At 37.9% G+C, this 12905-nt stretch overlaps 1 protein-coding gene across 7 annotated transcripts in view; it reads left to right on the forward strand.

Moving 5' to 3' along the window:
- The window catches only part of ESRP2 (epithelial splicing regulatory protein 2), a 46437-nt gene extending 34620 nt beyond the window's left edge, over positions 1-11817 (forward strand). For 3 of the 7 annotated variants that reach the window (XM_017741005.1, XM_017741008.1, XM_017741007.1), the window contains exons 16-17: positions 30-148; positions 10428-11817. In XM_017741005.1, coding sequence (XP_017596494.1) covers positions 30-148; positions 10428-10586 — 278 coding nt within the window. In that variant the 3' untranslated portion in view covers positions 10587-11817. Of the gene's footprint in view, positions 1-29; positions 149-2252; positions 2287-7452; positions 7565-10427 lie in introns of those variants that run through there. The other 4 variants (XM_017741009.1, XM_008638778.2, XM_017741010.1 and 1 more) reach the window with 3 other exon arrangements.
- Positions 11818-12905: the final 1088 nt, after the last annotated feature.

Genomic DNA, 12905 nt, shown 5'->3' on the forward strand with positions numbered 1-12905 from the left:
CGTCGCCGCCCCCCCGGTTGGTGTGTCTCCTCCTGCCACTGCAACCCACACTCCAATCCTGCCCCAGCCTGGAGCCTTAGTCCGGATGCAGGGCTTGCCATATAACACAGGAATGAAGGAGATACTCAGTTTCTTCCAGGGGTACCAGGTTAGTATGCAGTACCTCTCCTAGAGATATTTGGACCTCTGGGAATTGATCAGTGGAGATCAAACTGAGCAAGTGAGTGCTTTTGGAAATTGCCAAACAAGTGTGCAAGCTGCATGTTGTATATTTAACTGGCAGACTGAAGTGTAGCACACGATTTGCCTTGCTTCTTATTAAACAAACAAATCCTAATTTGGAAGCAGTGATTTGGTGTCTGGGTTTGGGGTTTGAGTTTGAAGACCTCAGAGCCCCAGTGTGAGTGGGGCTGCAAAGGGCCTGGCACAGGAAAGTGGGGGCTGCCAAAAGTTTTCAGTCGTGGCCACTTGATGGTGGAAGCCTTTTGGTAGGGTCAGTGTTTGACCTTCAACACTTACAGTTTGCAGATTTGTAGTACAGAGAGCTGTGAGCTGGGTGTGGTGACTTGGAAAGGGAGAGAGACAGATGTCTCAGTCAAACACTGTTTGAAGTGCTAATTTATTTTGGTTACATGCAAGAATATCTTTCATTAAAGCTGTATTACATTGCAAACTGAAGGAAATCTGTATTGTCCAAGCTGTCTATATTGATAGCAAATATACTATAGGTAACTTCAGTCTGTATGGACTGATGGAATGCTCTCAAGTGTGTGAACAGAAACTTACCTTCTTGATAAGTTTAAAAAAAAAAAAGGCACCATCTACAAACATAATTTTCCAGCAGCACTTATTTGAATTCATGGAATGGCTCTTTCCATGTCTTCTGCCTTTTGTCTCAGAGGATATTGTATCTATATCCCTGTTTTGTCATAACATGTTTGCTAAAAGGAAAGATAATTGAATATGGTGTATTCTGGTGAGTATTTAACTCCTGTGGGTAACACCACTTACACAGCTACCGACTCTGCCCTTTTGGGTACTACTTGGAAGCCCTGACTTAAAATCCTCTTTGTGGCTCTCAAACCACTGCAAGTGATTTGTGTTAAAAGGCAACGGCTTTTGCATGTTTGTCCTTCAACATTCTGTAAGTTGGATAACAGTGATATTGCTAGAGTTAATAGGAAACATTCAGGCATGGTATGTTTTCTTTTTTTATTTCTTTTTTTTTTTACCTTAAGATTCTTCAAAGACAATGAGCTTTAATTTGCTGAGCCAGATGTCTGGTTGTAAATGAATGTAGACTGAGAACAGATGCTTAAATGTGTATGTTCCAAGTTTTGAGTCTTAAAGATGCAGTGCCCTATCTTTTGTGTCTTCTTTTTGAATGTTACATTTATGTTTTGAAAGCAGTTTTGCATACTCAGTTTTTCAGTGGAAAAAGATTGTCACATAAAAAGTGTGGTGAATTTTGACGAACAGGGCTTTTCTTCCACAGATATTTCCAGAGTTCAAACCAAGTTCAGTTATTTGTGGCTTTCATGATGTCCAGACAAGTAATAATCATTCATCCTATTGTTTAGCCATCGATATTTTGCCTTTTAGTTGTTTTCTACTGATGGGGGTTTTTGATGACTAGATGGTGGATATATTAAAGCCTTAGGGTGGGGAGCTTATTTGCTAAATTAAATTCAGCTAGAAGTGTAACTGCACCTTTGAAAAATGTGGCCTCAACCACTCTGTGAATTGAACAAGTCAGTGACAATCTCAAGCATCTCTACCTTTCACTAAATCTTCAGTTTAGTGAATCTGGACTTCGTGTCTGGTGCTCAGTTTGCCCTTTTCCTTGTTCCTGCATTTGGAGAGCAGTTCCTGGTGTTTGTATTGCATAATTAAATGGTTAGATGAACAGAAATTTTGCCACAAGGTGAAAACTATATTCTGCTCCTGCAACCTCCTGTCATCATCAGTTACTGTTATTGAATTGGTCACTTCTTTGATTTCTTTAGAAGATGTTGTCCAAATGAGATCGGGTTCAAAATCTTATAAAGGAACCAAGGAATTCTTTTGAATTGTTCTTGGAATCCCACATGTGGTAATGCTAGTTTTATACTCATTCATTCCTTTAGGGGAAAAAGAGATGGTGACTTACTGTAATGGGACAATATAACATCTCTGGAGCAATAACTAATCTTTTTTTTCTTTTTTTCTTCCCTTTCCTCACATTGTTTTTTCATTTTCTGCTGCTGCCCAAGGATTTATTGCACGATGCTTCTGCTCGTTCATAAAGTGAGCCCTTAATAATCATCAGTGGTTTGGGCATGGTTTTAATCTCTGTATGACTAATTGATGTTGGTATTCAATGGACTTCAGTGTTGGTATTATGGGAACCAGATCGGGATGCTGAGATTGAAGGGTGATTTTTGTCTTTCTGTGTCCTTGTCTGAAAGGAACAGGGTTTAAATTTTAGTTCTTGCTTTATTCTCCTCTGGTTTTTTCCTTCAGGCTTCATGGGCTGTGTATATTGCATGTGTGCACATGTTGCTACTTAAGTGAAAGCACTTTTCATACCAGACCTGCCTCTTAAGAGATAGACTTTGCCTACCATGGGCTTCAACAAGCTGGTCTCAACATCAGTACATGCTTCTAAAAACAAATAATTTAAAAGTCTGCAGATCAGCATTTTGATTTTCATTTAGTTTTATTACCATTAGCCTCTTGTTTAGTGTTTCAGCAGCTCAATTTCTTCTTGTAGTTCTGTTTTCTTGTTTTTATTGGTGAAAATTCCTTCCAGCTTGCATGTATTTATTGTAACTTGGATTAAACAATTGAAAACTTGGTAAGAATTTTAATAGTAAATCAGGGAGATGGTAATTTTCCCCATCACCTTTCTGTATAATATTGTTGTGTACTGTAATCCTCAAAAGAGCTAGTATTAGTACTCTGTTTCAGTAATTTGCATTAAACGGCTTTTTAGTTGTACTGTAAAGCAATAGGGCCATTGATTTGAGTCCAATATTAAAGGATTACTGAAAAAACAATAAAACCCAAGCCAACTAAAACCACACTGAAAAAACAACAAACCCCAAAATAACCAAAACAACAACAAAACCCTCACTGTGCAATTTACCAGCTGCTCAGCAGATCCTGGTCTCTGGGCATTATGAAGTAAGGGATCCATGGATGGGATTATGAGGAGACTCTTCAGGAGTTCAGAAAAATAACTCATATTCCATATCATATGGGGTAAAGTTTGAGGAAGAAGTGGTGCAAATATAGTAATAAAATACAGTAATAAAATAAAACTCATCAGTGTTATTTTAGGCCATCACTGTACAGTTGTAGAAGCAGTGAGAGAACTCTAGTAAATAGTGAATGAACAAGAGTAGTAGTAGGGTAGTAGTTTGATGGATTAATGTGAAGTTGGTGCATAGCAGAACAAAATTTTTCACTAAAGTATTTTTATTTTTCTTTATTTAGTGGCTAAATACTTAATGGGTTTTACTATTTAGCTGCTAAATGAATCAATGAGAAATATTTCAGTCTCCAAATACTGACTCTTTTGGGGTTGGGGGTTTTTTGTTTTGTTTTTTTGGTTTTGTTGTTGTTGTTGTTTGATTTGTTTTGTTTGTTTGTTTGGGGTTTTTTTGGGGGGGGGTTGTTGGTGTGGGGTGTTAAAAATTTTTTTTTTATGAGAATGCAAATAGTGACAGAGTTGGTATCATGACAAGAACTGTTAGTTTAATGTAAAAGCAGATGCAGTTTAGCTGTGCCCATAGTCTTAGCTGACCAAAAACTAGTTCACAGCTGTTGTCTTGGCTAGGATTCAGCTTGCATTTAGTAGTACTTGCCCAGTTTCTTGGAGGTTGGCATGATGTGCAGTGAACTCACGCCTGCCAAAAAGACCCTGTGGATTAGTTCTTAGAAAGCAGACTTGCTATTTAGGTAGATTGTGTGTAGTTACAGTAGTTAAAAAAAAGCAAACTAGAAGATTACTAAGATTTAGGGGCCATGGTCACCATCTGAACTTTTTTTAAAGCCCCCTGAATTTCCTGAAAAAGCTACGATGGAAATGTAGGGACTTCTTTTTGGGTGTCCATGTGTCTACACAAGAAAAGCTTAAAATAAATAGTGTTCTTTAAACCTGTACTGGGCTTAAGTGTCTTCTGTCTGTAGCTATAAAGAGTTTATGCAGTATATTAATCCTCCAAGGCTTCAGAGACCCAGAATTTAAGGCTTGCTGTTGGAGGGGAGGAGGGTGACTTGTGCTTAAAACAGTAACAAGAAAGTGAAGGGAGGTGGATGGATGGCTAAATTCCAAGGGCATTAACGACATTTCTCTCTTGTATCAGGACAGCAGACTTCATTGTTACTGACTTTTTAGGGATTAGGGGATTTTTTTCTCTGAAATGCATGCTTAAACAAAGAAGTATTCTCTATTTCCTTTGGGTTCCTTTTGAAATCTGATTCTTTGTAGTCTGAGAGGGGGATACCCCATCATCTGCTTGCCAATCCTAGGCATTGCACCTTCTCAATAGGGAAGGGAAAGGGGATGTGGTAGAGGAAGAATTCCCACATACTGGTATTGGAAGTCATGTGGCAATACAGACACTGTTAGATGCTCACCCCCACACTCTCAGAATAGAGCATGCTTCTTGTTTTGCTTTATTCCTAAATTTATCTCCCACCTGGAAATGTTGCCCCTGTGGAGAAAGCATCTGTGAGACTGGGAACAATATATTAGTGGTTACAGTTTCTGTCTGTTGCCTCCCACGCTTGAAGCAAGAGACTAAAGTTGCACCCTCTGTATTTTTGGGAACAGGCATTACTTGTTTCAGTCTCTGATACACAGAACATTGAGGTGGTATCTCTTCCACAGAGCTTTCAGGTGCTGTGGGTGTTTGTATTGGTAGTCTTATGGTACAATTGATATACTTTTAGGGGCAAAGCCAGTTTAGGGTATTTCTCCTGATTCTTGTGCTAAAGGTTGCAGTTACCTACCATTAAATCTGATTCTGTGTTCCAGACTTAGTCCAGCTAGGCTTTTTTCCAGAGTCTGAGAGTTCCCTTTGGGGACCATTCTGCTGTAAAGTTTATGGGTAGTTTGGGCTAGAATTGTAGCTGCCGTCCTGAACTGACCATTTTGCCTATGATATTTCCCTTTTCTTTTCTTTGCTCCTGTTTTTTCCCAGTTGGAGTGTGTCTAAATATACTTTCCAGTTTTAATGCTGGGTTTTTTTTTTATTTTAGCAGTGGGTTATTTTCTCTAGATTGCTTTGTATGTGCTGTTTTTAGACTGAGCTTTGAATGTTCACTGTAGGAACTGCAAAAATGAAATGGAAATCAATGACTTTCTGGTTAGTGACCTGGTTAAATCTGTGCACAGTCTGTGAGGGGAAGACAGTCCCATATTTCTCTTAGTAAGAGAAGAAGAAAGAAATAAAATAGCTTGAAGAAAAAGAAAATTCAAGGAGAAAGTATAGTATACTATGTCTTTATTAACCAGTTTACCCTTGGTTTGGTCCTGTGTGATTGGATGTTTGTGTTTTGTTCTTAGGGGTTCTGAAATGCAGACAGAATCAGAAGGATTCACAATCATGTACTTAAGCAAGTTAGGGTAGTTTTCATTTCATTTGAAGAATTTACTGTTCTACAGCTTGTTTTAATTGAGTGCAGTCTCTTACTTATCCTTGTGATAAGAAGCTACTTTTATTTCTAGGTCTTTTGATGAATTTATTTTCTTCTTGATTTTTCACTTTCTTTAGATCTTTGTCTAAGCTCTGACAACTTTGACATTTCTGTGCAGGATATTTTTCCAACTTTTATGTTTTCCACATTGTTTATTGCACTTCAAGTGTAACCTTTGAAATACTGTCCCTTACAAGAGTAAGAGTGTAGAACTTTGCCTACTGTACATCTACTGATAATCTAAAGTATGTACTATCTTGAGACATTCCTTCCAAACAGTAAACTTACATTTTGTAGATTTGTTTCAAGGGCAGGTCTGGGAACTGATAAATCTAATATTTGCACGGTCTGTTTGCCCTGGCAGAGACTATCTAGAAAATACTTCTTATATTTGTCTTTTACTTAATGGCATGGGTTTAGATGTGAAGGTGGCTAGAATTCAGTAGTAAAATTCTGGGGGGTTCTTTTCTTTTATGTTCTCTGGGCTCTTGGTTATTGTTTTCTGTGGAAGGTGTATCCTGTGATGGTTGGTATTTTTCTTTTCAACTTCCCTTTGGATGGATACATGTCCTGTATGCCCAAATATAATACCCTTTTCTCCCTAAGCTGGCAGGAGACTTTTTGTATGATAGAAATATCAAAAAAAAGGCAGCATAGGACATCTACATTGTGTGCATTTGGCAATCATCTAAAGTGTTAGTGCAAAACCATTAGTGGTAGTCCATCTGGGGGGAAACAGGAAACTCTTCTTGCCACTGAAAAGATATTCTACAACTCAGGTTATGATAAACACTCTTGTCTTCTGGATTATAGGAGCCACTCAAGCAGTGTTTGCAGCATGTGTAAGAATGCTTGGTCCCTTTCCAGGATATGTGCTTTGGAAAGGTTATGTGCTAAGAACAATGTTTCGTATTCCCCAAGATGTATTTTCTGACTGTATATGTCATATTTGTACCAAGCCAATAGTATGAGTGATTACTGTTCAGATTCAGGATCTCAAATAATTCTTAGATCTGATTCGCATGTGAGGTTTTTGTTCTAATTTGTTGGTGTGCCTGTTATGTACAGTCACTATTTTTATTTTAATATACTACTTCTACAAATCTATCATGATGCAGTTACACTGTGTAGTTTATTTCTTTTTCCAATGTAGAAATATACTATACTACCAAAAATGCTACTTTACCTTGTCAATGCATTCATGCCAGGGCATTGATTTTCTTTTATTACATTGGTGTAGTCTATGTAGTACAAGTATTATCTGCAGCTCAAGTGTTTGTCACTCTGCCCTAGAGAAGCTGCAGCGTATTTCCATGAGTGCATAAAATATCTGAATGAGATCCATACGATTATTCTAATTCCCCATTTCAGTGTGCAGGCTGGAAGAGGCTCATCTGTCACAGTGAGAGCCATTACTGGGTACATGATTGTGCTTATGAAAACTTAAAAGTTTGGTTACCTGGTGCTGCCATCTCATGAGTAGAAGGGACAAAGGAGCACTTCATGGTCTATTTCCCTTCCTTGATAAGGAACAGTTCAAATAGTTTAGAATATTCCCCACAAGCATTTACTTTATTTCTACAACCAGTAATACAATTGATGTATTTTTTTATCTTGCATAAAAATAGTTTCTGTCCAATTCAGTGTCTCCTGCCAGTTATTATAGCTGATGCTCTTAATTGTGGTTGCAAATGATGGTCTGTGTGGCTTGCTGTGCCAGACTGTTCCTTCTCTTGCTGATTGTCCCATGTCACACTTGTACTGTAGTATGCACCAGATGACTACAATGGCCTAATTCAGCTGAGCGATCAAGCCAGGAGTGTGTTACAAGCACCGAAAGAGTGGGTCTGTTTGTAACTCTTTGTAACTTCTGAAGAAGGTAAGATGTGACTGGAGAGCCTCGGTCTCCAGAGCTGAATGGGAAGGGAAAAAAGGGCTTGGTGATACAGAGATCTCTGCTTGTGGCTTTTCCCCCCTTAGTAGCTTGCATTGGGATCCTGGTGTTAGTCTTTTTGCTTCAAAAATCAACTAACCTAAGGAAATGGGCCAGCTGTGATCCGTAGCTGATGGGGCAGCAGTGGTGGAGGTAGTGTGATTGCCTGGTTCTGCTCAGATGGTGTGTTAAACTTCCAGAAGACTTTGTTAGTGCTTGTTTCTCATGTGAACCTTTCAGCCCAATATTTTTCTTTTAGTAGAGTGGTAGAAGATGATTTTTTCCCCCTGATATTGCTAGAAAGCACACACAAATGCGTGTGCAAAAACCCCCAGACCACCGGCTTTGTCTTTTCTGTACCATATGACTGGATAGAGATTAATATCTCTCTTTCTTGATCTCCCTAATGCAATGTGAGCTATTACATTATTCTTTTCAGAAGAGTTTTTTGGGTATAGTCACTTTCTAATGCAACTAACTAGATTTGCTAACAGTAAACTTGCCTGCCTTTCTGGCACTAACAGATAATTCTTAGAGAAATTTTGTTATGGCCTATGTGGAGTAAATGATGCCACAGTACTACTGTATTCCATTCAGAATGCTACTGATTAGTTAGTATTTTTTTTTTTCCTTAAGGAAAAAGCCAGAACAATCTTTCAGTTTTAAAATGGCAATCAAATACTGTTCCTTGAGAGAATTACTTTCACAGACAAATGTACCATCAAGTCAGTTGTTTTCAAATGAGTTGTTTTCTCATGTTGGATCTGTTGGGAGCAGACAGACTGCATGGTCTGGTGATTAAGTGAAAAACCAGATCAGCAATAGATTTCTACTAAGTATGATATGGAAACAGTCTTTGGGTAATTCATGGAGTAGCTCAATCTGAATTCTAAGTGGTACAAAGTAGTATTATACAGGTACCACTCTTTTAGAACAACAACAACAAAAAAATCCAGAAAAAAGATTTGTATTAATCTGAATCTTATTTTAAAACACACATGTACATACATAAAATCTATTTCTCTCCCGAAATATCTATAAATAAGAACTGAAACCCAGTATGTCTTAAAGTGAAACTGAAGGGGTTCATTTAACTCTTTTAATCATGTTGCTTGAAGACTGTGTAGACTTCTCTGCTGACTTTCTATGCAACTTATATAACATGAATTTCCAGATCCCTACATTGGTATTACACCAATACTGCTATTCAAACTATGTTTTAAAACTCTCCTCTGTGCTCAGAAATCTAACTGCGCTCCATGTGTGTTTTTAGCTGACTCTGAGCTGGACTGATGGTAAATAAATTCCCATGTGGATTAACAGCAAAGAGCTGGTTTAGAGCAGAGCATCTTATAACTCAAATTTGCAGCTCAACCCAAGTTAGGTACAGCTTTCTCTTTGAGAGAGTGTTACTCTGAAATAAACCAAGATTGCTTCCAAACTTGAAGCGGGCTTTAGACATGATGGGTTTTTTCTGTTTCTGGATATCTTTCTGCATGCTATTTCTTGACTAACATTAGTTCTCTGAGAAGAAATGATAGAAAGTTTGTACTAACTGCCTTACGCATGCTTTTGGTTTCCAAAGTGTGCTGTTGCTTATATTTTAAGAATATTTTTACTGCCTGCTCAGTGTTTGGGTGAGTGAAGCTCTGGCATGTACTTGCTTTATTTTCATATGTTTGAATGTCAAGCTGATATATGATATGATATATGAATGAAATGCTATTGGTAATAAATGGGAAGTCTGCTATTTCTTGTAGTATACCAGACACACAAAAATTCTACAGAAATGAAATGCTTAAATATTTTAACCTCTTATAAACTCAAGAGGACATATGTCACATGAACATAACTTGAATTGGGTTAGTATTCATAAAACTGGTTGGTTTTCCAGCATAGCTTTGTCTGACACTGTTTTCTCAAAAAAACTAACCTTGTATGCTGAGCTTTTGATCCTTCAGTCTCTGGTTTTGAAACTTCACTGAGATTCATTTCTATCCAACAAACAGGAGTTCCAAACTTAGCTTGGAAGAATTTCCTGCATCTTATGGAAAATGGATGGGGTACAATAGGGCTGACAGGGATGTCTGCTTTGAACTCAGCAATTTGGAACTGCCTTTTAAGACTTCACGAAGGCAAATGCCCTCCAAAGTAAATCAACTGCAATGACTAAATAATCTCATCTACTAACCTGCTTTTTCTTAGCCTTGTTAAAATTACAATAAATATTTATTTAATTCAGTTGGATTGCACCAAATTTTACTTAATTTTTCTGGAAAATCTTCTTAGCACTGTATACCTGTGTTAAGTTCAGCTCGTTCTCCCAACACAAAACTCATACAGCTCTTTTATTTTTTGCATGTGTGTTGGGGTTTTTTTTAACTTTGTGTGTGAGTACTGACGTGCCTTAATAGCCTTTGTCACTTGGCCAGTAGTCCACATAGTACAAGAATTATTAATGCCTGGATTTCTTGCTCCATTCACCTCCTATTAACACCTAACTTTCTTGTCTTATCAACCTTTAATCTCAATTGCTTCTCTAGCAAAATTTTTGCATGGAATTATGTCTACATCACTGTATTCAGCACACCAGCAGAATAAGAGCTACTGCTGTTTGCCAAGCTAAAAGCTGAATTTCCTTTAATCATTGATTCCTTCTCATTCTTAATATCTAGAATATTTTCGCCAAGGACACAGGAGTGGAGTGAACCAGATGCACTAAAAAATGCCCCAGCATTAAAAACTGCATTTCCAGGTGTTGTCTCTGGTCTTAATAATTTTTTTCTTTTGTCTTCTTGTACCACTGCAGCTCCAAGCAGATTCCATCCTCATGCTTTACAACTTTAGTGGCCAGCCCAGTGGTGAGGCATTGGTGACTTTCCCAAGCCTGGATCTAGCTAAGAAAGCAGTGGCTGAGAAAAACGGACAGCTCCTGGGAAGCCGCTGTGTACAATTGTACCTGGTCTAACTCAGCACTCTCTGGAGGATGAGGAAAGGATGTTGCACTCAACACCGTGCCTTTTGCAAAATAAGAAGTCTTCCCTTGCGACCCAGGCAGCAACAAATGTGCCTTTTCAGCATAACATGTTGGAATGCAGAGTGGTGCATGTCCTGTGTTTAATTTGAAAAATGGCATATCCTATGCCAAAGATAAAGTGAAACCAAAAATGATACAGTTAATTTACTTAATTTCTAATGTACCTGTGTAAAAAGAAGCAAACCCGCTCCTGGCATGTAGTTAATTCTGAAGACAGTCCAATAGCACTTCAGCTACCACAGCCATGGGCAAAACTTACTCAGTAGCATTTGAAGTGGAAAGCGATGCTTGAGTCGTTCAGATTCTTCTCTGTTTAGTTTTTAAGAGTTTACACTTGACAAAGTGTCTCATTCTTGTAGAGTTTAAATGTCTTTAGGAAAGTCTTTTGGAATGCATGGCTTACCCAGTTCAAAGCGTAGATCATATTGATTTTTGTTTCATTTTGTTCTTGACTGGAAAATATCAGGATGCTGGATCCCGAACGCAATTGTGCTTGTTCATGTTTTCGTGAGACATTGTTTTGCAAAAGCCATATTTGACCTTCTTACCAGTGTACTGCTGCCAACATGTAAAGCAAAAAAATAAAACCAACAGCAAAACCAGAAAAATCCTCTCTGCCCACCCATAAATCCCTGCCCCCAGCCCTGAATTTTTAATCTCTACAGGACAAAAGTGGCACATAAACCTGAGTACTAATAAGTTATATTTTTTTATTTAAGCATAATAGCTTTCAGATACTGTATTAAAGATTTTGCTCTAGTTTATGTGCATGCAATTTGTTTACATCTTTAAACTACTTTATTTGTATATTATGAAACAACAAGATATGTTGAAATCTGAATTCTCTAGTGCATGCTTTTTTTCTTTTTCCCTGTGTGTATATACATAAGCTAGAAGTACTTTTACGTCATGTAGCATGTGTTTAAAAAAAGACATCTGCTGTAGAAGCACTAAATGACTTTGTTTTTACTGTGCCTTACTTCTAAACCATTCCAAGTGCAATACCAGCAGAGCAAAATGTAATGAATTCTGTTGTTGACATGTTCATGGATGCCTGAATTGATCTTTTTTGTTAGTGTACAATTTGAGTTGTACTTTAAAGAACTGAATGATGTATGCTTCTTTATATTACAATAAATAAAAGAGATGCTTACGATGTGCATTGCCCTCTGAAAGTAACTTATACTTTGGTTTAATGTATTTTCCCGGAGCATCAGTCTTTGATAAAAAGCCTTACACGTTTCCCTTCTCCTAGATTTAGATAAGCATTTGTACTTTGTGCCAGTGGTGTGACTTTCCTGGTGGTTTTTTGGTTTTGTTTTTGGGGGTTTTTTGCCTTTTTGCTTGTCCTGGTAAGATAGAAATCTGTATGATGCTTGTTTCTCTTGTAGTGCAACACTTTTTAGGCAACATGATGTAACTGTTTACATGCATGCTTAGTGTTCTCATTCTGTTGCCAGAGGAAACAAAGTATTGAACTTGAAATTGTGTTCGTGTTTGCGTTTAATTGACCTAATGGGTCACTTGCATTTCTGTGCAACCCAAAATGCTATGTTTAAGTCAGGATAGAGCCAGTCGTCCTTTTTGTAGTGAAAATGGAGAAAGGGGAGGAAATCACATCAAGATAAGGTTTGTTTCTCTCTAGTCAGAAGTTTCTCATGCCACATGCCATTTCATCATCAAAACCTCCCAAATTAGGTTCCAGAACAACCGGGTAGGACTGGAGGGAAAGATTTTTCGTTATTTTGAAGTGGGAATGTTTGCATTAATCTATTTTCAAGATTTGTCTTGGTGAAGTCTATCAAAAATCATAATTTTAAAGTAATTTGAATAGTAGAAAGGACTGCACAATGGTAATTAACATTGTCATTGTGCCTTGGAGGAAAATTTGGTTGCTATGTAGTCCATTTATTACACACAGTCTGCCATGGTCCAGCTGGTTAGGCTTTGCAGGCTCTTGAAAGATTCCTATTTTTCCTCTTATAAAACTGATATGGAACTTGTGGTTTTCTGCTTCCTTGGCAAGCTGAGGCAGAGCTGGAATGGAGAACCTCAGTCACATCAGACATGATTTAGATGTAAACACTCCCCCTACTAGTTTAACACCTTTATGGCTTAGTTGATAATGATCGCAGTTCAAGTGCAGTCCCACGCCCACGTGACAAAACTGCAAAGAGGCTCTGCCATGTGCAGAATATGTACCTAGCTGTCTATCACCCACTGCTGTTTTATTCCCTGTTTAGCATGAGA

Source organism: Corvus brachyrhynchos, unplaced genomic scaffold (assembly GCF_000691975.1).
Source record: "Corvus brachyrhynchos isolate BGI_N302 unplaced genomic scaffold, ASM69197v1 scaffold26, whole genome shotgun sequence".
Lineage (NCBI taxonomy): Eukaryota > Metazoa > Chordata > Aves > Passeriformes > Corvidae > Corvus > Corvus brachyrhynchos.